General features: G+C 45.1%; 1 protein-coding gene across 3 annotated transcripts in view; it reads left to right on the plus strand.

Moving 5' to 3' along the window:
• Positions 1-1080: 1080 nt before the first annotated feature.
• LOC101089059 (ADP-ribosylation factor 2) overlaps positions 1081-26203 on the plus strand; it is a 36033-nt gene continuing 10910 nt past the window's right edge. The window contains exons 1-5 of one of the 3 annotated variants that reach the window (XM_045044384.1): positions 1081-1228; positions 3544-3710; positions 10912-11022; positions 16735-16859; positions 18799-18980. In XM_045044384.1, coding sequence (XP_044900319.1) covers positions 3563-3710; positions 10912-11022; positions 16735-16859; positions 18799-18960 — 546 coding nt within the window. In that variant the 5' untranslated portion in view covers positions 1081-1228; positions 3544-3562 and the 3' untranslated portion in view covers positions 18961-18980. Of the gene's footprint in view, positions 1229-3543; positions 3711-10911; positions 11023-16734; positions 16860-18798; positions 20613-26203 lie in introns of those variants that run through there. The other 2 variants (XM_003997022.5, XM_045044385.1) reach the window with 2 other exon arrangements.

The raw sequence follows: 26203 nt of genomic DNA on the forward strand, positions 1-26203 counted from the left end.
TGTAAAAATTGCACAGAAGAATGACTGGAAAGAAGTAATTGAAAATATATCAGTGATTGCCTCTAAGTGATAGAATGATGGGTAATTTTTTTCTTTTCTCTTCCCCTTCCTCCTTTTCTTCCTCTCTCTGGTGAGGAATGCCATTTTTCATGTATTTTTAAAAGCAACTTTGTGTAAGTTTTTTATAGTCAGAAAAAATTTTTAAGGAGTCATGTAGAAAAACCTCCTATATGTTTACTTCCATATGTACAATCACTGTGACCAGGACAGAAAGTATTTCACTAAAAAGATTAAGACCTAAGCTTTTATCTGTGGTCGGCTACTTAATTTTCCTCTTTGTAAAATGGAAATGATAGTTTCTAATTCACGAGGCTTTATGGTCATGCAGGTAAAGCCCTTGACTTTCATGGCACACGGTATGTGTTCAGCAGGTGTTCATTTTCGATTATTGTTAGGTATCATTTACAGCAGTTGGTTACCTTTTTAGCTAACCAAGTTGGCATTGAGAGGGACTGAGTTATTATTGAGTGGAAGTGAAGTGAAGACTGTGGTACTGTGACATCTGAACTCTGCAGGTGGCTAGTATTTTACCCAACTGTTGAAAATCTGTTTGTTTAGAGGCAGAGCTGCAGTCTAGCTTCAGACTGAGTAGGAAACTTTCCTTAAGCCTAAATTCGGTGTCAGCGTCTGGGTATTTCCTACACAGGACACCACCCCAAACTAGTTTCTACTTTTAGCTCAACCCCGGTAAATTTCCTTAAATATCCTTATGAACTTGGCCCCGCCCACATGCCCCCACCCGGTTGGTTCCAATGCTCCCGGGGTTAGTTCAATCCCAAGGATTTTTCCGAGTTGATTGGCGCAGCAAATCGGAAATCCTTTTACTTTTCTGATTGGTCGCGCGCGGCACTGGGGCGGGGCATGTGGGAGTGTCTTGCCTGGAAGCCGGGAGCTGTCATTGGAAGATAAACCCGGCATTTCCAGAGCTTCGTGCCGTCGCCTAGGTCGCGAGGGGCGGGCCTCCTCCCGCCCAGGCTCTTATTATCCTTTGCATTGGCCAGACATGTCGTCACTCACAGAACTTCGAGCTCATTGGTACGAAAGCTCCAAGAGACGATGGATGATTGGTTGGCTGCCGTTCCCGCCCCCGCGCCAGTCGCCATTTTGCAGAGGGGAGCCGAAATCCGAAAGGCAGTGGTGCGGGTAACGGTGCCCTGTGCGGCGGCAGGTAAGTGCGGCTGGGTAGAAGGGGCGGCAGCATTCAAGGCCTGGCTGGATTTCCGCACCGTCAGCGGCCAGGAAACCAGAGAACAGCGGTTGGCCTGCGGAAAGGGGTCGGGCTTCTTGTCCCTTTTCCACCTTCTGTAGGGCCAGCGCTGCGGGTACCCGGGGGAAGCTTGGCGCGTCCACCGTGACCCTCCACTCTCCCGAGGGCCGGCAGGTTGAGAGGGAGCGGCCTGGCGGACAGGCAGAAAAGGCATTCTGGGTTCTTCCCGGGGACCCGGAGCCCGTGCCTGCCCGCCGCGCACGCCCATTTGCTCCCCTCCCCCGCCCCCTTCTCGTTCGCGCCCAGAGGATCTCGCCGCTGTTCCTCCTTGATGGATAGTTGGTGCTTGTGGCAGGGAAGGGTGAACGTGCTAAAGAGGCGCCGGGATCGGGGATATTTTTCCCCAGAGGGTTTCCAGAAACGCAGCGGGATTTGGGAGCCTCTGGCAGATGAGGAGGGAGAAGAGGGAAAGAGAAGCAGGAGGGAAAACCTAGGTGGTGTACCGTGTGTGGTTGGGAGGGGGAACGGAGCACGAGTATTTGGCTCCAAGGACGTGTAAGTGGGAAGTACCTCCCCACTCCACTCCCAGCACGTTCCTTACAGTTTTTCTCATCTATGCGGTTTGCGTTTTTTTCGGAAACAAAGACAAGGCGTCTCTAGTTTTGTCGCCCAACAAGATTTTGACTGCTGCAATGCCCTGGACGTTTGTATACTTTACATACGAACCATCTATGAATGATAAAAGCATTCATCGTTCTTTGGTTGTAGCAGTTCATCTTTACTTCATTTATGTACGGGATAAATGCTTCTTTTCTCTGATGGCGGAACAGAATGGTGTATGCTTGGACATCATACGTGTTAGGCTACTGTGGGAAACCGTTGAATTTCATTCGTGAGGCCTCTGGAATTTGGTGACCTCCCCTCTGAGGTCACTAGGGTCCAGATGAATGAGATTGGCAGTCCTTACTGCATTTTCTCTCTGCTCTGCCAGGGAGTAAAGTTTTTCTTTGTTTAGCAGTTTAACTGGAAAATCATAGTCTTTATAACAAGGATTTTTGGGGGTGGGGGGGGTGGGTGGGAGAATCTTTGTAGACTTTGAGGAGCTTGGTTCGAGATTCAGACACAGTACTATTTTAAGTCTTTAGAATGTCAAGCTTACACTTCATAGGCTGATGTGTTAAAAGACTGTAAATTCCTGCAAAGCTAGTCTGTCTTTACTATTGCCTTTCTTTATAGAATCTATCATGCACTCCTAAAAAATAAAATATTGAACATGTATCTGTTAGATATCAATAGTAGTGATTACCTTTTGGGAGGTAAAGATTGGGATTGAGGAACAAGGAGCTCTGGGTCGCTGGTAATCATCTTTTTATGATTGGTTCCTGACATTTCATTGAACTGTATGGTTATCGTGTGTGTTTTTATCTGTGTGTAAATTATATTTCAACAAAAAGTAAAAAAAAATTGGTTGAGAGGCAGGTGATGTCAACACTGGATGCTATGGGATCTCCTCAACTCTTTGCCCAGTTTCTCTATTAGCAGTGCAGTGTCTCAATGCCCTATTTCCTCCCCTCTGAAAATTTTGTAGGTTCTTTTCTGGATATTGATACTGATTGCTAGCCAAAGGCAACTACTAAATTTCTAAGAGATACTGATACTTAACCTGCCTTAAGGACTTTGCTTCACATCCAGTAAAATACACTGGTTCTGGGGCGCCTGGGTGACTCAGTCGGTGAAGCGTCCTTTCGGCTCAGGTCACGATCTCGCGGTCTGTGAGTTCGAGCCCCGCCTCAGGCTCTGTGCTGACAGCTCAGAGCCTGGAGCCTGCTTCAGATTCTGTGTCTCCCCCTCTCTCTGCCCCTCCTCTGCTCATGCTCTGTCTCTCTCTGTCTCAAAAATAAATAAAAACATTAAAAAAAAAAATACACTGGTTCTGTCCTTCATTAGTTCTCATTTCAAGAGAGTGTAGATGTGTATGTTGTGGCATGGCTTCCATACTTAGGGTGACCAAAGCCTGCTGCCATAGTGGTATCATTGACTGTGTTTCCATTATCCCATTTGGGTGCTGCAATGAAAAAAGAGAATTTTGTGGCAAGACATCAAAAAGCTTAGTTGAATTTCCCTTTAAAAATTAGATACACTACTCTTTATTGGCCAAATTATACTTAAAATTGTTTAAATTTTACTAGGAGCCACTCTGACAGAGACTTGTATTTTATGTATGGTGTTTCTATATCTCTGCAAAGAACAGTTACTTAATTTGCCTTTCTTTTCAGGTAACAGAATTCAGTCACAATGGGGAACGTTTTTGAAAAACTGTTTAAAAGTCTGTTTGGGAAAAAAGAGATGCGGATTCTTATGGTGGGTTTGGATGCAGCTGGAAAAACCACCATCTTGTATAAATTGAAACTGGGAGAGATTGTGACTACCATCCCTACAATAGGTATGTTCAGGACCTGTGACAAGACCAATTTACAACTTAGTATGTTGTACTTTCGCATGCTTTTTTGTTATTGAATGCTTTTTTTTTAAGTTTATTCATTTTGAGAGAAACAGTGTGAGTGGGGGAGGGGCAGAGAGAGCAGGACAGAGAGAATCCCAAGCAGGCTCCATGCCCTCAGTACAGAGCCTGACGTGGGCTTGAACCCACGAACTGTGAGATCATGACCTGAGCTGAAGTCAGATGTTTAACCGACTGAGCCACCCAGGCATCCCTATTACTGAATACTTTTTTTGAAAATTTTGTCTGCCCCAAGAGCGTAAACTTTTTGAGGCTAAAACTAGGTGGTATAGAATTTCTTAGTTCCTCGGCATCTCTAGGACATTGCTAGGTTTACAGGGCATTCAAATGAACACATTTCGGTTTAAGCACACTTAACCCTATCTGCTTGGCAAAAAAAGGAAAAAGATAATGATTAAAACAGGGAGGGCAGGGGCACCTGGCTGGCTTGGTTGGTAGAGCTTGGGACTCTTGATCTTGGGTATTGTGAGTTTGAGCCTCATGTTGGATGTGGAGATCACATAAAAATAAAATCTTAACGTTTATTTATTTAAAAAAATTTTTTTTAACGTTTATTTTTGAGAGACAGAGCACGAGCAGGGAAAGGGGCAGAGAGAGAGAGAGACAGACAGACAGACAGACAGAATCTGAAGCAGGCTCCAGGCTCCAACCTGTCGGCACAGAGCAGGATGCGGGGCTTGAACTCACGAACTGTGAGATCATTACCTGAGCCGAAGTTGGATACTTAACCTACTGAGCCACCCAGGTGCCCCTATGTTGATTTATTTTTGAAGGAGAGAGAGACAGCGTGAGCAGGGGAAGGGCAGAGAAAGAGAGAGACACAGATTCCATAGCAGGCTCCTTGGGACTCTTGATCTTGGGTGTTGGGAGTTTGACCCTCATGTCCCACGTGGAGATCATTTAAAGATAAAATCTTAAAAGAAACAAACCGGGAGGGCAGGTATGTCCTCTCTTCCACTCAGTGTGTGTCCCAGCCTCAGCCTGAGATGGGAGCTGGCAATTACTGTTGCCTCTTCAGTCAGACTTCCTTCCAGCTGGCCTTTCTAAGGGGAAGCATGTCCGCAGGAAGTATGCTTCTAGGTTTAAAGATGCAGCGTGATTTTCTTCACTCTGGCTCAAACCAGTTGCTTGAGTTGGTGTCCAGCTGAAGAATCTGATTTATTCCAATGCTGGAGGACGACATGGCAGTGTAGTTATCCCTGCACCCCGGCACTGTGTTTTGTGGGCCATTTAGGGATTTTGCAAAGGCAGGTTTGACAGGACTTGATCTCTGCCTTATGAACTGCCTCTAGATCCAAACTCCCACGTAAGAATAGGCTCCCGAGGATGATGTGTGAAGTCAGTAGCATTCTGAATGTTGGATTAGTCACAGGAACCAAAGGATCGACTTCCAACTTGGGCAATGGTTTCAGAGATTGCAACATTTGGAGAAGGAGGAAACCAGATGGACAAAACGTTCGTACCCACAATTTGAAAAAAATGTCATCAGTCCCAAATGAAAATAGCAGAATTGTGTGGTTTTCTCCAGTTATAAAAATAATTCATGCCTCCATGATATCAGACCTACAGCAAAACATAAACAAGTGTTAAAAACACTGTACCATGAAGATTTTGGTGAAGGGGCATCTGGGTGGCTCAGTCGTCGATTAAGTGTCCGATTCTTGATTTTGGCTCAGGTCATGATCTCGTGGTTTGTGAGGGTTCTTGAGATCGAGCCCCGTGTTGGGCTCTGTCTGCACTGACTGCATGAAGCGTGCTTGAGATTCTTTCTCTCCCTCTCTCTCTGTCCCTTCCTTGTTCTCTCTCTGTCTCAAAATAAATAAACCTAAAACAAAAAAAAGATTTTGGTAAATATTTTTGTAAAATCATACGTGTGCTGTTTTCCACCCTACTCTGCATTAGACAGTATATTTGGATCTCTCTTGTTATTTCCTCCCTGTGGAATGCTTTCCCGCTTTCTTCCTTAGCCTCCTCCCCCTTTATGTAGCTAATGCCAGCTCATTCTTTTGGTCTTAGTTTACACATTATTTCTCAGGGACACCTCTCCTGATACCCTGGACTGGTTTTCCCCTGGTAAAAGTTTCCATGGTAACTTGAACTTCTTAGTAACTCTCAACACATTTGTCATTGCTTGCTCACTTGTCTTCCTTCCAACAGTGTGTGTGTGTAAGATAAGGGCAGGAACCAGGTCTGTCTTTTTCACCACTGTTCCCAAGCCCCTAGCAAAATGCCTGGCACATAGTCGTCCAGTAACTATTTTTAAGTTTACTTATTTTTGAGATAATTTTTAAAGTTTATTTTACATATTTTGAGAGAGAACACACAGAAGGGGCAGAGAGAGAGGGAGAGGGAATCCCAAGCAGGCTCCATGCTATTAGCACAAAGCCAGATGCTGGCTCTATTTCATGACCTGAGCGGAAATCAAGAGCCTGACACTTAACTGAGCCACACACACACCCCATAAATATGTATGTATATATATATATATATATATATATATATATATATATATATATATATATATACGTATACATATATATATATACGTGTATATATGTATATATACGTATATATATGTATATATACATATATATACGTATATATACATATATACACGTATATATATATATTTAAGTTTATTTATTTATTTTGAGAGAGAGAGAGCGAGCACATGCATGCGCACACATGAGCCAGCCGGGGGGGCAGGGAGGGTCAGAGAGATTGAATCCCAACCAGTCTCCGCGTTGAGAGTCCAGCGTGGGGCTTGAACTCAGGAACCATGAAATCGTGGCCTGAGCCAAAAATCAAGTCAAGAGTGGGGCACTTATCTGACTGAGCCACTCAGGCACCCCTGTCCAGTAAATGTTTGGTGAATGAATTGGATACCAACCTTGTGGTAGATCATTAAACTAATGGCCCCCAATGCATCATTCCTCTCTGTATTCACGCCCATATGCAGTTCCCTTCTACTGTGATGCTCAGCTTGGCCACAGGCTTGCTTTGGCTTAGGGAGCATCAACAAATGTAATTCAAGCAAAGGTGAAGTTAGTGCTTTTGCCCTGGGGCTTGCACTTTTGGAACACTGCCACCTTCAGAAGAGGAAGCCCAATGTTCCTTGAGAATGAAAAGACTATCTGGAGAGAGAGAGAAGCCTGGCCCAGCCCCCAGGGGATTCCTTGGCTGAATGTACTACAAGGGGAAACCCAGGCAACCCACAGAATTGGTGGTGGTGATGGAGGGAATCATTATTCTAAGTCACTAAGTTTGGGGGCTTACCTAACGACTGATACAGATGAACATCGCATTTTAATAACTGGATAGTATTCCATTGTAGCTATATCTTAATGAATTTCCATTGATGATTGTTCTTTGTAAGTGATGCTGAAGTAAGCATCTTTAACATTTTTGCAAAGTTTTCTCCTTGCAGTAATTTCTGGAGGAGGGATTGCTATGTTAAAACCAATGTACATTTAGGGGGGGCTGGCTGGCTCAGTCAGTGGAGCATGTGACTCTTGATCTTGGAGTTGTGAGTTTGAGCCCCACATTGGGCGTAGAGTTTACTTAAAAACAACGTACATTTAATATGGGTACACACTCACCAAAAAGGTTGTGTCAGCAGCTACTAAAAACTGTTAATTTCTCCAGGGAATTTGCCGATCTGATAGAGAAAAAACACTGATTTTTATTGGGATTTCTTCTATTGTAAGTGAATATGTTCAAACATCAGTGGGTCTTTTGTATTTGCTCTTCTGTGACTTGATTTTAATATGGTTCTAGGGTTTTTTTTTGTTGTTGTTGGCATGTTTATATGTCTCTTAACGATTTGAAGGACATTATGGGTCAGGAACAAGTCTTGTCCCATGCTGGTTTTCCAGTTAATGGTCTTTCAACCTCATTTTTTCTGTGTTTTGCCATACAGAATTTTAGGTAGCCAAATTTACCAATTTTTTTCTTTTTTTAGGTTTGGTATCATTTTTAGAAAGGTCTTCCTCACTCTGGGGTCATAAAAGTATTCACCAATATTTTCTACTGCTAATAATAATGCATTATTTTTTTTTTTGCATTATTTTTATTTCATTTTTAAAAACATTGAAATATTTACTTGAAGTTTATTTTTCTGTTACAAGTAAGTTAGGGATTTAGTTATATTTATATTTATTTATATTTTGGTTTTTTTAATTATTTATTTTTGAGAGAGAGAGAGAGAGACAGAGTGTGAGCTGGGGAAGGGGCAGAGAGAGGGAGACACAGACTCTGAAGCAGGCTGTAGGCTCTGAGCCGTCAGCAGAGCCCGAAGTGAGGCTCGAACTCACAAGCTGCGAGGCCGAAGCTGCGAGGCCGAAGCTGCGAACTGAGCCGAAGTCGGCCGCTTAACCGACTGAACCACCCAGGTGCCCCTAGTTACATTTTTCAAGTGAGAAGGCCAGTGCTGTCCAGTAGAACATTCTGTAGTGATGGAAGTGTTCTGTGACCACTGTCCAGGTTGATAGCCATAGCCGCAAGTGGCTCTTGAGTGCTTGAAATGTGGCTAGTGCGATTGAGGAGCCCACGTTTTTAATTTCAATTAAATCCAGACAGTCACATGTGTATAGGACATGTGCAGGGATAGACAGCTCTCCACCATTTATTGGATAGTGTTTCCACACTGATTTTAAATGCCTTCTTTGTCGTATATTAAGTTTTCATGGGTGTGTGTGTCCTTCTGGACAACCCCCTGTTGTCGTCATTTGAACTTCATTATTTCAAGTATTATTAAGGTTTGATAATATCTTTAAAAAATTTTGTTTATTTATTTATTTTGAGACACACACACACACACACACACACACACACACACGTGCGCACAGTGTGAGCGGGGGAGGGGTAGAGACGGGGGTGGAGAGAGAGAGAGACAGAGACAGAGAATGAGAATCCCAAGCAGGCTCCGCACCATTAGCGCAGAGCCTCATGCGGGGCTCAAACTCACGAAACCGTGAGATCATGACTTGAGCCAGAGCCGAGAGTCAGACACTTAACCGACTGAGCCACTTAGGCACCCCTAATATCTTAAACGTAATTTGTTACCTGTTTTCAGAGAGCTCTTGGTTATGCTTACTTATTTTTCCAGATTACATTTAAGATTGTTTTGCTAAGTTTCCTGTCCCACTTCCTTTCCCTCTTCGTTTTAGAATGGCATTGAAATTGTACATTTATTTAGCAAGAATTGAGATTTCTGCAATGTAGTGAGAGCCCCTCACGAAAACCAGGCTTGACTCAAAGTGAGATTTGGAAAGTGAGCAGTCCCAGGTTGTGGTAGGCCTCGACAGTCATGTTTGGGATTTGGGTGTGGGAAGCCAAAGAGAGATTATTTTCCCCCCCCTTATTTTAAATATTTCAATCAAGCATGAATGTGTAGGGAAGTGATATGACCACATGTGTTTTGAGAGTTTTGATTAGAAAATGGTAGTGGACAGAGAGGAAGAGTGGCTGCCGCTAGATTAGTTAGGTTGCTTCAATAATTGAGGCAAGAAATGACAGTTTCAGGGGTTAGGATGACTATTAGATATTTAGGAGGTTGGACAGATAAGATTTGATAATGAGAATTTTTTTTTATTAAAATTTTTTCTTATTTTTGACAGTGAGAGAGGGACAGAGTGTGAGTGGGGGATGGGCAGAGAGAGCGAGGGAGGGAGACACAGAATCCAAAGCAGGCTCCAGGCTCTGAGCTGTCAGCACAGAGCCCGACCCAGGGCTCGAACTCGTGAACCGCAAGATCATGACCTGAGCCGAAGTCGGACACTTAACTGACTGAGCCACCCAGGTGCCCCCATAATGAGAATTTTAGGGGTGAGAGAGTTGAAAGTGTCAGTGATGCCTTCCAGATTTCCAGCTTGTGGGATGAAGGGGTGCAGAGGTAGCTAGGAGAGGAGCAGGTTAGAGGGGTGGGGATCTTAAGTTCAGTTTTGACGTACTGCCTTACCGGAGCCTTTGAGACATTTAACCAAAGATGTTGGATAGAAGGTTGGATTGTGGACCTGAAGCTCAGGAGATCTGGGTTCAGATCATGTAAATTTGAGAGTCATTAGCACAAAAATGGTGATACAGCCCCAGGAGGGAAGGAGATTACCTCTGGGGATGTGGAAAGAAGAGAATGGATGGGGCAGTACAGAGTCCTAGGAAGTCCATCATCTAAGGATCAATTAAATGTGGTTGAGCTCACTAAGTAGACCGAGAAGGTTCAGCCATAGAATTAGAAGGAGAATGGGAAACCAGGGAAGAGTTTCAAGGAGGGAGTGAGCAGTAGTGTCAGATGTGAAGTCAAATTACCTAAGAACCAAAGAGCATCTGTTGGATTTATTGACATGCCGATCGATCACTACTTGCCTCGGCAACGCCAGGTCTGTAACATTGTGGGCAGAACCAAGGTTTTCTAGGGTACAAGGTGACACAGTAGGTGCAGTGAATGTAACTATTCTTGGAGAAGTTTGGCTTTAACAGGGAAAATAGAGGGTGGTAGCAGTTCAAGATGTGGAGTCAAGGAAGGGCTTTTTTTGAAAGATGTGAAGATTTAAGTGTGCTAAGAAGAACAAGGTGGGGATTTCAGAGAGCGGGGGGAGAGCAGCCCAAGGTCTGGCGGTATGAGTGGTTAGAACTGACATTGGATAGTGGCCCTCTTCTGTTGTTCCAAGGAGAGAAGCAAAGGGTGGGGAAAGGTGTAGGTAGGTTTCTACATTGTTTGGTGGGAGGTGAAAGTCGTCCCATTAGTGGCTTCTGTTTGCTCTGAAGTGCACTGTAAGATCTGCTGAGAGAAAAGAAGGGGATGTGTGAGGTTTGAGTCTGGAGAGAGTAGAGAAGGTGATGAGTGAAAGAGCGAGCTAACATACTCGGTTTTGTAAGCCATAGATCTTTTTTTCTTTTTCAAGTAAGCTCTAGGCTCAGAGTAGGGCTTGAACACACTATCCTAAGATCAAGCGTTGCATGCTCTATCCACTGAGCCAGCCCAGCGCCCCTGTAAGCTATAGATCTTTGACTAGCAAGTTGCTTTGTAAATTAAAAGAACTGTCCAAATGTTAGCTGAAATTCATTGGAATTGTTCAGCCAACAGAAGTCTTCATTAACAATTTTCTCCATCTTTCCAATTTAGGTTTCAATGTGGAAACGGTAGAATATAAAAATATCAGCTTCACAGTCTGGGATGTTGGTGGCCAGGACAAAATCAGACCTTTGTGGCGACATTATTTCCAGAACACCCAAGGTAAAGGTTATCCAGTCTGTGGCCCTGGAACCGTTTGTATTAAATGCGTCTAAAGTTGGATGCTTGTGGCAAAACCTTGTGCTCTGCTCTGTTTGGACTGTCAGTCATTCCTTCTCTTCCGATGACCCACTTACACTTCCTTGGGAGGTTTCTTTTCGGAAAATGGTCCCTGCCTTTCTAAAAAAGGTGCTTGGGCCTTAATGCCCTACCTAGAAAACTTCTCTTAATCCAGATTCATTAAAAGGCTATCCTGATGAATTGTGTCTTTTGGTTCATTGAGAATTGTATGTATGTTAGATGAAGTACCAGTATTTGAAGAATTTGGATTCAGTAAGCTCTTTTAAACCTGTTGAGAATATCTAAGAATCATGCCTCTGGAGAGAAAGAAATGAACAGGCGTGGCTGGAACCCCAGATGCCAGCATCTTGTGTGGCCACAGTCCCTCCCTGTTGCCCTGCTATTCTAGAGGTGCAGGAATCGACATGCATATCCAGATCCTTGCCTTGTTTCCTTATCACTGGTTTCTTAGAAATTGGGGTTCTAATGGGTCCACACCCATCATCAATCTCTTTGAGGTTTTTTCCATGGATTTTGTGTTGGATAAATGCTACCTTCTAGAATGTTGCCTGTCAAGATATCCATAAACTGTTCACATAGCTGTTTGCACCCTGATTCTCATGTAGAATCATAACCAGATGGCATCTTCACGCTCACTTTAGAACTTATTTGGAGTCTTAATTTTGCAGATTCTACTACTGGTGGTGTTTTCATTGCATGTGGTTCATAGTAAAGGCCTGTATTTGTCGGTCTTGTCACACCCAGTGCCCAAGCCTGCTGGCCCTTTATGTTTTAGATCATTGTTGTAGCACTTCACTTCATTTGCAGCTATTTTCTCAGCCTTTAAATTAAATTGTATATTTTTTTTCTTAAAATGCTGTGTGTGTGTGTGTGTGTGTGTGCGTGTAAACATATATATGTGTGTATGTATGCACACACACACTTGTTGTTGTTAGTGGAAACTTCAAAAGATATAAGGAGGAGAGGATGCAGAATGAACCCCCCTTGTACCCATTGCCCAGCTTCAACAGTTTACTAGCATTTTGCCCAGAGTATGTTCTAGCAAAGCCCAGACGTGATACCTTTTGCTCATGTATCCTTCAGTTTTCATTTCAAACCGATAAGGCCTTTTTTTCTGAACATAATTTCCATGCCATTATCACACCCCCAAAATTAGTATTAATTCTTTAATGACAAGTACCCAGTCCGTATTCAAGTTTCTCCAGGTGGGTCAGATATGTCCTTTCTACGTTTGATTTGTTTGCATTGGGAACCAAAGTTCACACATTGCGTTTCATGGTTATGTCCCTTTAGTCTCTTACTCTAAAACAGAACTTCTCCCCACCTCTTTTTTTCCTGTGTCATTTTTTGTTAGATGTTTATCCTGCATTTTGGATTTGGCTGATTATTGTAGTGTTACTTAATTTGTCTATGGATATCTTGTAAAATGGTAGTTTATTCTAGAGGTTTGGTTACATTCTGGTTCATATTGGCGGCAAGAATACTTCAGAAGTGGTGCTAAGTACTTCCTGTTGTATCACATCTTAACACAGGCCTGGTTGTCCCACTTTTAGTGATGCTAAATGGATTCAGATGGTTTCAGCATACTTCTCCCAAAATAAAGTTGCCTTTCACTTAGTGATTCTAGCATTCGTGGAAGACTGCTAGATCTGTTATTAGAGTTACAGAATGGTGATTTTTCTAGATCGTGTCATTTCAGTTGTATTTGTTAGCTGAAATCCTTCTAAACAGAGAACTCCCATCAAATATTTGGTTTCTCTGAAATATAGTTTATATAAGAAAGGCAGAAAAAGTGCTTAATTCTTTACCTTTACTGATCTTCAGAGAACGAACTTGATAACCTAGCAACTTCCATGATGACTGTTAGATTTTTACATCTCTGTTTCAATCCGCTGCAGACGATATACCTTCTGATACTCAAGAGTGTTCGTTTATCTTGGGTTGGTACTTGCCATAATGGCCAGACGGATGCAATTCCTCATTAGTCAATAAATCTAGAAAGCGTGGGTCTGAACCACAGCTCTGCTATGAAACCTTGGGAAGGTTAAGTAATCTTTTCTCAGTTCCCTTATCTATAAAATGGAGGTACCACCTCCTGTGTTGGATCATTTGGCTTGAATGAGATTGATTTTGTAAAACGCTTTGTTCGGTGGTTAGATGGTAGTAGGCTGGGAGCCTGTATTAGTCTGGCTTCTCCAGAGGAAACAGAACCAATAGGGTGGATGGAAATATATATATATATATATAGATCTCTCTCTATATATCTCTCAGGTTTATTATAAGGAACTGGCTCACGTGGTTACAAAGGCTGAGCAGTCCCAGGATTTGCATTTGGCAAGCAGGAGAACCAGGGTGGCTGATGCTGGAAGTTCCAGTCCAGAGCCAGAAGTCCTGGAGGCCAGTTCCAGGATGGCCAGGCAGGGACTTCTCTCACTCTTTTCTTTTCTTCAGGCCTTCAGTGGACTGGAGAGGCCCACCCCCGCGGGGAAAGGCAGTCTGCTGTACTCAGTCTGCTGATTCAAATGTCATTAACCTCATCCAGAAACCCCCTCCCAGACACACCCAGAGAAGCGTTTGGCCACATGTCTGGGCACCCCGTTGGCCAGTCAAGTTGACTTGTAAATTACCCCATCACAGAGCCCAAATTGTGAGAGGTTTTACTTCCTCATTCTCTGGCAAGATTTCTTTTGCCTGCCTGATTCAGTGCTGTCACCTTCAGTCACCAAGTTGAAATGCCTTTTTGTTTTCAATCTTCTATTCTTAACAAGTCCAGTTTAATTGAACTCCAGCGACTGTTGCTTTGATGGCAGGCACCTGGCTGTGTTCTAGGACCTTGCGGTGCGTAATTTAGACTGCTCGTGAGATTAGCAAATGGGGAGTGTTTGAAGAATGGATTTGCTGTCTGTGGTGGGTCCAGGCATCTCAGTTCTGAGTGGCCTTGGATGCTGCCTCTTTTTCTTCTGCCGGCTTCTCAAAGGTCAGGCTGTCTTTTATTATTTAAATTTTCTTCATCAGTATGTTGAGTATGACAGACTAAATGATAGCTTTTAGCTCTCCATTAAGACATTTGACTGTCTTCACTAGGCTTCGCTTGTATAGATTGGAATTTGAATAGTTTATGTGATTTCTTAGTTGATTATATTACATAGAGTGCATAAAATGGTCCATTAGTTCTCACGTGGACAGATTTTTCTCTTTTTTTTTTTTAAGGTTTTTCTCCTTGATTGTAAGTGTAGTAATTTTAATTTGTTAAATGGCCATACATTTATATGGTTCAAATTTCCAAAAGAAATAAAAGTGTATAATGAAATGCCACTGTCTCCTTCCTGTCTCCTAACCACCCAGTTCTCCCTCCGTAGACCAGCACTTCTATTTTTTTGCACATCTGTCCAAAGATATTTCTGCATGTCAGCTCAGAGCCCAATGCCGAGCTCGAACTCACTCGTGGACCGTGAGATCATGACCTGAGCCAAAGTCGGTGCTTAACCCACCGAGCCACCCAGGTGCCCCAGCCTCCCGGCCTTTTAAAACAAATTGTAGTGTACCATTCATGTGTAAAATGATCTTTTCTAGGTTCTCCCCGTTCAAAAGTAGAGTCAGTCTGATGCTAGATTCTTTTGTTTCTCAGATCAGGATTTATGTGAAAGCAGTATAAAGTGGGCCCTGATATTTATAAACCTTTGTTTCTATCAGGAATGGCAAAGGGATTCTATGCTCCCACCCTGTCAGCTCTGCTTTGGAGACTAAGGATCTCCTCGAATTTCTGGGTAACGTTGTTTGCTTAGTTATGATCAGAGACCTGGTTATACTATTGGTAGAATATTGCATCTTTGGGAGAAGTTTTGGATGTTCTGCGTTGTTTTAATCTGATGTGATGTAACAGACGGGACTTTGGCTCGGGTGCAGCACCCGAGCACCCCGAAGCCGCGGGAGCTCCTGTCTGAGGAGTGGGCCACCCCAGAGCAGCTGGCCAGGCAGCTGTCGGGTGGGCCTGGGAAGCAGGAGGAAAGGGGCAGAGGGCCAGCGCCGGTTCTCCCTCCTGACATCGCTGTGAAATCCGTGTTGGAGGCAGCCAAGAAGTCATCCTCTCACGCTACACTTCTGCTACCGGGAAGGTCCCTTTGGCAGTGTCCCCATAAGCTGTGGCTGAAGCGGGGCACAAATCTCCCCAGCGACAAGGAGGCCTCCTGAGGCAGCCCGTTGGGTCTTCAGTTTTGTTGACTCTTTGTCGATGTCCTGTAGTTTGTACCCACTGATCTTCAGGGTACTTATAGAGCTATATAAAACTGGTTGAACCTCTCTTTATGGCATGAACTCTTAGATATTTGAAGACAGCTGTCAGTCTCCCCAGTGAGTCTTTTCTCGAGATAAAATATCCCCGGTTATGTCAGTTCTTTTTCGTCTGACATCGTCTCTAGTTCCTCTGCCGTCCTAGTCTTTCTTTGAATCCTTCCAGTGCGCCTGCGTTGTAGAGCGTGGGTCCTGCAGCGACCATGTAATCTTCACAGGATGTTCTGACTGACACACGATAGAGAAGGCTTTTTATCGCCCATACCCTAGAAACTGAGCTGCCGACACTGCTCTCGATACAGCCTGAGAGCAAATTAGTTCTGGCAGCCACTTCACGTTTTTGTCGCATGGAGGGCTTATTGTCAGCTAGCCACCAAGTTCTTACTATCATTATGTACTTTACCATACACGGATGGCTGCGAAGACGGTCTTCCCCATTCTCTATTTGGGCGTGAGTAGGTTTTCCCAGGGAATCATCTTGGCCCAGTGCTTCCTCCAGCCAACGTAGCAGCAACCAGGTCTGTGCAGGTTTCTACCACCTTTGCTTCCACACAGTGTGGTGGTATCTTTCTTCAACCTGTCTCTTGCTTCCTGGGGATCCCCTGATGCTCTCTCCAGTGTGGGATCCTGCAAAGATTTCCCAACACCAGCTACCTGGAGTTGGGCCAGACTTCACAGGTTAGAGGCACAAGACTCCCTCACTGCAGACACCAGCCATAAATGGGGTCCCCAGACCACCCTCACTTCTCATTGGGTGGCTGCAAATTCAGCAGTTCCCACGACCCCCTCAGGTTCGGTAATTCATCAGAATGACTCACAGGACTCAGGAAAGCGAGATACTTAGAATTACAGTTTTGTTATAGCACAAGGATACAAATGAACCAGCCAAAGGGAGAGACACATAGGGCGAGGTCTGGGAGTTACCAGACACAAAGCTTCCATGGTCCTTTGCACACGGAGAAAACACTGCATTACCTCTGGCACGCTGATGTGTAACATCATTAGAGTCTTGCCAACCTGGGATGCTTCTCTGAACTTTGACGTCCTTTGTTCTTATTGGGACTTCATTATGTAGGCATGATGTAGAAGCAAGGTGATAAAGCATGAACCTTAACCTTTTCTCTCTGTATTCTTGTTTCTGTTAATCTGGTGAAGGCCTGTGATGCTTCTGAAAAGGTAGGTGGGTTGAGTGTGCAGCAGGCTTCCTGACTGGAGATTAGATGTCCTTCCTTATGGATTGCTTTCGGTGAAACCATACACATAAGTAGGGAGAAGCTGTAAGGACATATAAACAGTTCCCCTTTCCAGGTTCAGATTACCAACATGCTTGTGATTTCTTTCCAGGCCTGATTTTCGTGGTTGACAGTAATGACAGAGAGCGGGTCAATGAGGCCCGAGAAGAACTAACCAGAATGTTGGCAGAAGATGAGCTCAGAGATGCAGTTTTATTGGTGTTTGTAAATAAACAGGTATGTTGTTGGCTTTCTGAATACCGGGACTGAAATTTCTGCCAGATGTTCACTTAAAAATATGGATACTTAAATTAGATATCTGCCTTCCTCTCTCTCTAGTCTCTACTGTAACCTTCCCACCTTACCTACCCCATCTCTCTCTCTCTCTTTTTTTTAAAGTAAGCTCTAGGCCCAACATGGGGCTTGAACTCACAACCCCGAGACAGCCAGGCGCCCCCTATGCACCTCCTTTTTAGCTTATGTCTTCTATTCATTCATGCAACAAACATTAATTGAGCATCTACTAAGATCCAGGCATTGTTTTAGGTATTGGTGTTGTAGCAGTGAGCAGCAAGACTGACAAAAATCCCTGTGTTCATGGAGTTTGCATTCTAGCGCAAGCAGAGCCAGTCGGTAAATAATATGTAATGTGTCTGCTGGAAGTGTGGAGGATAGATGTGGGGAAGGGCCAGGATTCCTCCATCATAAGATGACATTTGAGAAGAAGACCTGAAGGCCAGCAGGAAGGGAGCCATGTGGGGCCAAAAATAGCAAGGCAGCCAATACAGCTGGAACAGAGCGGGCGGGGGCGGTGAGGGAGGAGATGGTTGCATCATAGGGGGCCTATCTTCCAGGAAGAGAAGGGTCTTCTACATAAATGTAATGGAAAGCAGTAAAGGAAGAGTGGGAGGAGGGCCAAGTGTAGAGCCGTCCCACCTGGGGACTCAAAGCCGAACTAAGCTTGGAAAAGAAGGTAGAGTTGTGGAACGTACCAGCCCGAGATAACCTCAGTCGATTGTGGTGTGTTTCCATCCACTTTCTCCTCCATGAACACATTCGTTATGTGACTGAGCTCACGCTCTTCTGACTGGGTTGCATCCTGTGTGTCACTTTTTCTCTTGCCATCCGGCTCTTTGTAATCATGATTTTAAATGGTGGCTGGGTCATCACTCAGTGATTACCCTACCGCTGGGTTCGATGCCAGTCCAGAATTTCACTAGTGAGCACGATAGACTTTCAAAAAGAAAATGACACTTGTTCTTTTTAATTATAAAAACAGAACATGCCCGTGGTAAAAACATGCCAGCAGTTCAGAATACCAAGTGAAATGTTCTAGCCTCACTCTTCAGGGTAAAACATTGTTGAATTTCTTCTTTTCCCAGAGTTACAACGTTCTATGCCTGTGTAAACAGTTATGTGATCGTATTCATATTTACATTCTGGAGATCAGCTTTTTTACTTAGCATATCTTTGATGTCATTCCATATCACTATATCTAGATCCATATCGATATATCCAGATCCATATCAATGTGTCTAGATCTACATTACGTGGCAGGCAGAGTTGTAGGAACTTGAAATATATCAGAGAACAAGCTTGTAAACAAGCTTGGGTTCTAGTTAGAGGAGACAGATGATAAGTAATTCACGTACCAAATAAGTAAGTTTTATAATGTAGCAACATATGGTGACTGCGGCATTTGAAAAGATTAAGCAGGACAATTAGGGAGGGGTCCTGGGGGCTCAGGTCGCGAAGGCCTTGCAGACCATCACAAGGACGCTGGCTCTCCCCCTGAGAGAGACGGAGCTGTTGTCGGGTTTTGAAAGAATGGTTCTCTCTTCCCCTGACCGCTGGGTTGAGAGCAGACTTGAGGGGAACAAGTGCAGAAGCAAGGGGACCAATTAGGAAAGTTCTTTCAGTGCTCCAGGGTGGAGGTCATGGTGCTGGCATCGGGAGGGTATCTGTGGAGGTGCTGAGGAGGGGTCAGATTCTGCATCTGTTTTGATGGTACAACCAGTGGTGTTACCCAGTGTGGAGTTGAGAGGTCAGAGAGAGAGAGAGATTAAGGATCAGCTGAGCTCAGACCGTGGGGTGGGGTAGGTTTGGGGAGAAGAACGTAGTATTTTGTTATATAAATGCATCGTTAAAAACTGACTTTCGGGTTTTCTTTTTCAAGGATCTTCCGAATGCTATGAACGCAGCGGAGATAACAGACAAGCTCGGCTTACATTCCCTCCGCCAGAGAAACTGGTACATTCAGGCCACTTGTGCCACCAGTGGAGATGGGCTTTACGAAGGCCTGGACTGGCTCTCCAACCAGCTCAAAAACCAGAAGTGATCGGAAGCGATCCCTTCCCCGTGCGTTGTGGCAAAGTCAGCTGGCCTCTTCTGTGTGCGTGCGTGCGTGCGTGCGAGGAGCTGAGTGTGGGTGTGTGGCTGGGAGCGGGAGCAGCTTTCTCACACTGTGCCTTATACATGCTGTAAGAAAACCAGTCTTAGGTGTGAAGAAAAACCAGTGTTACATGTGAAATGCTACCTTCCACTTCAGTAGCTCCGGCGCTCAGCCTGGCCGCGGGTGGAGGGCCCCCGGGGGCTTCCTGGTGCACGCTCGCCAGAGCCGTCTCCACAGCGGGCAGGAGGCGGGGAGCTGGCTGGGGGCTGAGTGGAGCTGGCAGAGCCGGGGCTGGCGTCTCCGCACAGCTCGAGTCCCCTTAGACGCTGGTGTTCTTTTGTAAGCAGGAAGGGCCCGTCCTTCTTGCCCATCACTGCCAGAGCTAGCAACTCACTTGTCAGTGCTTTAAAGCAAAAGATCCTCAAGAGGAAAAAGGCACTTGCTTCCTGCAGGTTTGAAGTTCAGATCTGAACTTTTCCCTTAAGTTATTTTCTTCCTGGTGTAATGTGCTTCATTTAAAGGAACTCGAGGTCTTTTTCATTAGAGTGTCAAGTCTCCATAACACTAGAAAATTGTCCAGTCCTTTCCTCATGCTAGTTCCTTCCCGTTTGCCTCTTATTTGCCCGATGGAGACCATGTGGGGTAAGTAACCCAGCGGGAGGCCGAGGTTCTTGGCCACAGGGTCCTGCGGAGGGGCAGGCGTGTGTCCCTGCGTCTGTCTCCCCTTCTCAGGTTTCAGGCTCCTGAGGCTGCTGCTCCCACTTCTCTGTCCCATGCTAATGTGCTGTGCTCAAAGCGGGAGGTTCACTCCTGTGATGGAATCGTCGCCAAGTTCAGGATCTCCCTTCAACTTTCGGTTTTGGTCTGTTTCTGTTCCCAGAACCACACACCTGTGAGTTCTGCGAGTGAGAGAGGGTTGAGAGCTTCCTTTGGGGTCGAGATGAAATTCCCGGCCACCCCTGTGACTGCCCCTGAGTCGGTGCTCACTTTTGATATGAAAATGTCTCCTCCGGACCGCTCTCTGCGGCGCCCGCTCCCCCTCCCGGATGGCAATAATGTCCTACGTGGAAACGTGCTTTATGTGGTCCTCAGAATGTTCATGAAAATGGCCTGGAGGTGAGCTTGGTTTCACGTGGTAGTCTAGAGCTCGTTTGGCCAGACAGCTGTTGACCGGATGTGTACCTGAGCACTTCCACTACGTGACCCTGGAGAAGTCCTTTTTCAAAAAAGCTTCTTATTCAAATTACAGAGGAGGGGAATGTAAGGTGAACTTGAACTAAAGTAACCCTTGTTTATTGATAATAATGAAGTCGATACTCCCAGGAAGAGATTTCCTGCCACGATCAACGTGGGGTGTGATGTTTTTCTGTAAGATGTTGACCCTAAAGACTGTTCATTGCAATACTGGCATCCAAGTCCCGATTTGGTTTTTAACCCTGGAACAGTTCCTGAGAGATTTAAGTTGTGCGCCTCAAATGGGCAGGGACTGTGTCCTCTACTTTTGTATTTGTGCTTAGTACGGTGTACCTAGTACAGTGCTAGGCCTCGTTTAACAATTGTCGGTCGGTTGGACAATAAAGAACTTGCTTTGGAAGGAGGAGAGGACAGCCACGTGCTTCTGTATGTGTCGTCGAACTACTTTAAGATCCCTTTTCCCTCCGTCTTAGCAGACTTCCTGTTGAACATTCCCAGGGTACTTGTGCAAAAGACGACCCCGGAGGTGCTGTCCTGGGCCTTTGTGCCTCTAGCAGTATCCTCACTGATCGCATCCGTGACACTTTCAAACCATGAGCTTTCCCTGTGGTCTGGAGCTGGTGAGTGGGGGTGAGCGGGGCCACTTCAGTGTAGTCACTTTGAACAAAGACTTGGGTCCCTGAAAGCCATGTTGATATCCCAGTTATGTCCCTTACTGGCTGCTGGCCTTTGGCCATTTACTCTTAGCTTCTGTATCTCTTGAGCCTCCATTTGCTTACCTGTTTTCCTTTCTCTTTCTTTCTTTTCTTTGTCTTTCTTTCTTTTCTTTCTTTCTTTCTTTCTTTCTTTCTTTCTTTCTTTCTTTCTTTCTTTCTTTCTTTCTTTCTTTCTTTCTATGCTTATTTATTTTTGAGAGAGAGAGAGAGAGAGGCAGAGTACAAGTGGGGTAGGGGCAGAGAGAGAGGGAGACACAGAATCGGAGCTGTCAACACAGAGTCTGACGCCAAACTTGAACCCACGAACCATGAGATCATGACCTGAGCCGAAGTCGGACGCTTAACCGACTGAGCCACCCAGGGGCCCCTTTTTTCCTTAACTGTTAAATGGGAATGATGATACTTACCCAGTAAGGTTGTGCGGATTCAGTGTCTCAGACCTTTGTATACCTTGCTCTGGTGTTTCCCGGGGAGTATCTTCATGTCTAAGTGTGAACAACAGTGCTGGTGGCCACAAACCGATGAGCGTTATTTGTAGGAGAAGGGAAGCGGGATCGTGTGTGGGGGCTGTATAAATCTCTCTCTTGCTGTCTTTACCTTCTATTCCTGCTGGATGCTTGGTCCTTTTCTAACCATGGAGAATGTTCACGAGACCAGCTGGGGTCCTTGATTACCAAGCATGTTGCTGTGTCCTATCCTCACCTGTTTCTCTTCCCTTTTTTGGTTCATTCTGTGGTTTTTAGTATATGCAACCACAATGACTGATTTTAGACACCCCCCCCCCCCCCCAAAGAAACTCTGGATCCAGTAGCATCCACTCCCCATTCCTCCCTTCCCCCAGGCCTGTGGCAACCACTAATCTATTTTCTGTTTCTTTGGATTTGCCTGTTCCGGGCAGGTGAGGGGCCTGGGGCTGGTGGGTGCTTTAGGAAGTGCTGAGGTGCTGTTGGCCTGACCACAGCATCCATCCAGAGACATAGATCTGAGGCACAGATGAGGCAGAACCCCAGGGGAAGGACTGCCCCATAGGAACCATGGAATGTGTTATCTTGAGAGGGAATGGAATGCTACCAATAATTATGCGGGACACAGGGCAAAAAATGGGTTGTGTGGTCACCCTATGGAATGGTAAGGGCTCTGAACCTTGAATCCAAGTCTGAGGCTGAAATTAAAGCTCTGCCCACTTCCTGGCTGGATTTGGTTGGGCTACTCAACCAATGACCCTGCATTTCCTTACCTAGAAGCCTGACCTCTGGGATACAGCTCTGTGTGGATACCAAGAATATGGGGTAATATGGGGGTTCTGTGAGTCAATTCTATATATAGTGGGTCGTATAATCAGATTTATAATATAATATAGGCATATAATGCCTTAGCAGAACTGGGAATGTTTCCATGTGAGTTGCTCAGCACAGGAGGGTTTACACTCCTGTTGAGGTAGGTTTCAAGTGAAGTAGGACACCACGAAGTGACCTGAGTCCTTTGTCCACAGGTCTGATGGAGGTCGTCAAATAGTACACACAAACTGATGATACGCTGTGGAGATGAATTTTTTTTTTCCCTTTGAAAGTTTCGATATTCTTCTCACCTTTTTTGGTAGCAGCTTTATTGAGACATAATTCACATACTCTACAGTTCACCCATTTAAAAGTGTACAGTCAGTGGTTTTCAGTATACTCAGATCTGTGTGACCATTATTGTAATTTTAGGACATCTTTGTCATCCTGAAAAGAAACCCTATGCCCTTTAGCATTTGCTCCCCATCCTCCCTCCCCCCCACCCCAATCCTAGGCAACCACTAACCACTGACACTGATCTTTCTGTCTGTAGATTTGGTGTATGCTTTTTTTTTTTTTTTAATTTTTTAAAAATGTTTGTTTATATTTGAGAGAGAGACAGCGTGAGCAGGAGAGGGGCAGATCCAAAGCAGGCTCCAGGCTCTGAGCTGTCAGCACAGAGCCCGGCATGTGCTCAAACTCATGAACTGCGAGATCATGAGCCGAAGTCGGACTCTCAACCGATTGAGCCACCCAGACGCCCCTGCTGGGGATGCTTGTTAAACTGGCTTGTCACACCTTGTGGTCTCTAGGAGCACCATGCTACGAAATTTTCTTCTCTTTTTATTTTTATTTTTTTTTAATCGTCTTCTTTTATTCTAATGCATGGCCATGAGAAGGAGGGTGCTGTGCACACACAAGACTCACACACAAGCATTGGATGGACCACTGACCTTTAAGGCTCCGAAGTGTCTAGTCAGACTAGCTCCTAATTTGACCAGTAAATAACTTGCTGCTGCTCATCGCCACTAGGTGGTGCTGCTGCTTCATCCCACTGACCTACACGCAGCGCTGGCAGAGGTGGGCCTTGGGGGTTCCAGGTGCTGGCAGCATCCGTCTTCTTCCCGGGACGTCAGGAGTAACCTAGGAAACGGCCTGCAGTTAGGGATGTGCCTGGAAGAGAAAGGCAAATGGACACCCAGAGCAGAACACTTGTGAGTGCCAATGATAATAAAGGTGGCAGCAAGATTAGAAGCGGTAATCATAATCGCAAAGCAGTAATCACTGCCATTTATTGAGCATAGTACCATTGTAGGCACTTTACGTACATCAGCTCTGCTCTTCACACCCAGCAAGGCACATGTATTACATCTACTTTGCAAAGGGAGAAGCCAGGGTTCAAGAGGATAGAGTAACTTTGTGAGGCCACATGGCCATGATTCAAATGTAGATCTGGGGCACAAGGGTTCATAGTCTTCCAGAACACACTGCCACCTCAGACTCTGTGCCGAAGACCAGACACTGGCACGTGGCGAGAGAAGGAAGCAAAAGTGACAGTGGAGACAGCTGGGGAGGGTCCAGGGCCCAGGCTCACAGCGGCAGGTACAGAACCAAGTCAGCTGACAAGAAAGAATGAGTGGTGGATGGAGGGGAAGAGCCAGGGCATGGGGACGTGGGCTGCATTATTAGGCCAGTGGAGGCTGCAGCCAAGGGACACCTCAACCTACCTTGGATGCTTATGTTCTTTGGGAATCAAAAACTACAATCTGTTCTAAAACTGGATTGTGCTGATGGCTGCACCACTGTATACATTTATTAAGAACCTCCAAATTGCTTTCTCACAATGGGTGAATTCGATAGTAGGTAAATTACCTCAAGAAAGCTGTGTGAAATTTACAATCACAAAACCAATGACAACAAGGGTGCTGAGTTAGTGCATCTTGGCAGTGCTGTAGGCACCTTGAGAAGAGGGAGAGTATCATCTCAGTAGGAAGCCTGGCTGACAAGCTGTCCAGCCTCTGCTTGCATGCTTTTGGTGCCAGGGAGCTCAGTACCTTAAATAAAGCAGCTGATTCCAGTTTGGGAGAACTCTCTAATCTTCAGAAAATTGAAATCTGTCTCTTGCCCTTATCCTTCTGTGCAGAATAAATCTCTTTGCTTTGGCATGTGACATTTCTTTGAGTGCTTGAGGGCAGACGTTGCGTTCCCCCCCGAATTATTTTTATTTTTGTTTTGTTTTTTGGGATTTTAGAGAGTTCTGGGGGGGGGGCGGTGGTGAGGGGCAGAGAGAGAGAGAGAGAGAGGATCTTAAGCAGGCTCCAAGCTCAGCATAGAGTCTGACACGGGGCTCGATCCCACAACCCTGGGACCATGACCTGAACCGAAATTAAGAGTTGGACGCTCAACTGACTGAGCCACTCATGCACTCCACCCCCCAAGTTCATTTTTTATCCCATACGGAAACCCCCGGATTTTTCATCTGTAAGATTTCTAGCCTCTCCCATTCTGGTCGCTCTCTGCCATACTTGCTTTGATCTGTCAGCATCTTTCTTAAAATGTAAGGGCCAGGGGTGAGCCCAATGATCAGATGCCAGCCCGGTGATATGGCTAATAGTTTGAATCCTGGAGTTAAGTTCTCTGAGTTCAAATCCTTGCTCCACTAAAGGTCAGCTGTGTGACAATGGTTAAAATACCAACCTTTCTGTGCCTTATATTTAAATCTGTTAAACCTTATTTCTTCATCTTGCTCACCATGAATCCTCAAAGATTCTGTCAGTTGCTTCGCCAAGAATAAGTATACAATGTGCATAGCAGCATCTTCATGTACCGATTGATCAACAGTACAATGAGGTCAATTTGACCATTTACCCTTACTGAGTACGTTGGCCACAAGTAACACCTGCCATCTTCTCTGAGGGCTCAAAACAGAGCTGACTACAGGTCAACGTCAGACATGCCAATCTCATTTCCGGAATCCACTTTCTTTTTCAAATGTGGGCAACATTTTCCTATTTCCAATTTCCGCCCACCCCTTGCACCTTCCTGGTTTCTCAATATTTATCAGTGAGGGTTCTGCAGTCACACCAGAAAGTTCTCGGATATATTTAGTTGGAATCAGGAAAGCTGAGCCCATGTAAAGCAGCAGGGCTCTCCTTGAGCACTGCGTCACCTGTCTTGGATCTCAGTTACTCCATAATCATGTTAGTTAACCTTTCCAGCTTGAGGATTATTCCCTTTAACAAAGGAAACGTAAGAAAATAGAAAGGAGGCTTTAGCTCTTTCCCAGTCTTTTATTAATATCGCGTCATCTGCCTTGAACATCTCCCTGTTACTCTTGCTCAGGAGAAAAAAAAATGAGCTTTTAAAGGCTGCCTTTGTCACATCTTATCACAAGCCCTCATCATTCTGGTATTCGATGATGATGATGATAATAATACCACCTAATATTTCTTGTATACTTACCATGTTCTAGTCACTATGCTGTCTTACACCTATTCGTTTCATTTGTAAACATTCCTGCAACTGTCCATTCTTCTCGCTTATCCTTCGGTGTTTCTCTTTCATTGTCCTTTTATAATCTGAGTTTAGCCCTGAGCTCCCAGTGTTGCCACCACTTACATTTCCTTAAAAGCTGCTGCACGTCCCTTCCTCCTGATTGGGTGGGTCCTGCCTCTGAGGAAGTCCTGCCTTCCCAGACCTGCAGGGGTGGGGGGTGGGGGGAGGTTCCCTGGGGCTGCATGACTCCGCATAACTGATGGCTACATACAAAGGGAGAAACTCAAATTTAACTGAGGAGGGATGCAGAAGGCAGAAAAGTGGTCTGGCCCTAGGAATGCAGTGGGAAGGAGTCCAAAGGTTAAAGTCTAGGATATGTGGGCGTGGCAGGAAGTGGAGAGAAGGAGCCTCCTTCCAGATAGAGGCTGTAACAGTGTGAACCCATCTGTGAGGGTTCTTTGTATGTGTTGATTTAACTGGGCTAAGGGATGCCCAGATAGCTGACAA

This window comes from Felis catus, chromosome E1 (assembly GCF_018350175.1).
Source record: "Felis catus isolate Fca126 chromosome E1, F.catus_Fca126_mat1.0, whole genome shotgun sequence".
In the NCBI taxonomy this organism is placed as follows: domain Eukaryota; kingdom Metazoa; phylum Chordata; class Mammalia; order Carnivora; family Felidae; genus Felis; species Felis catus.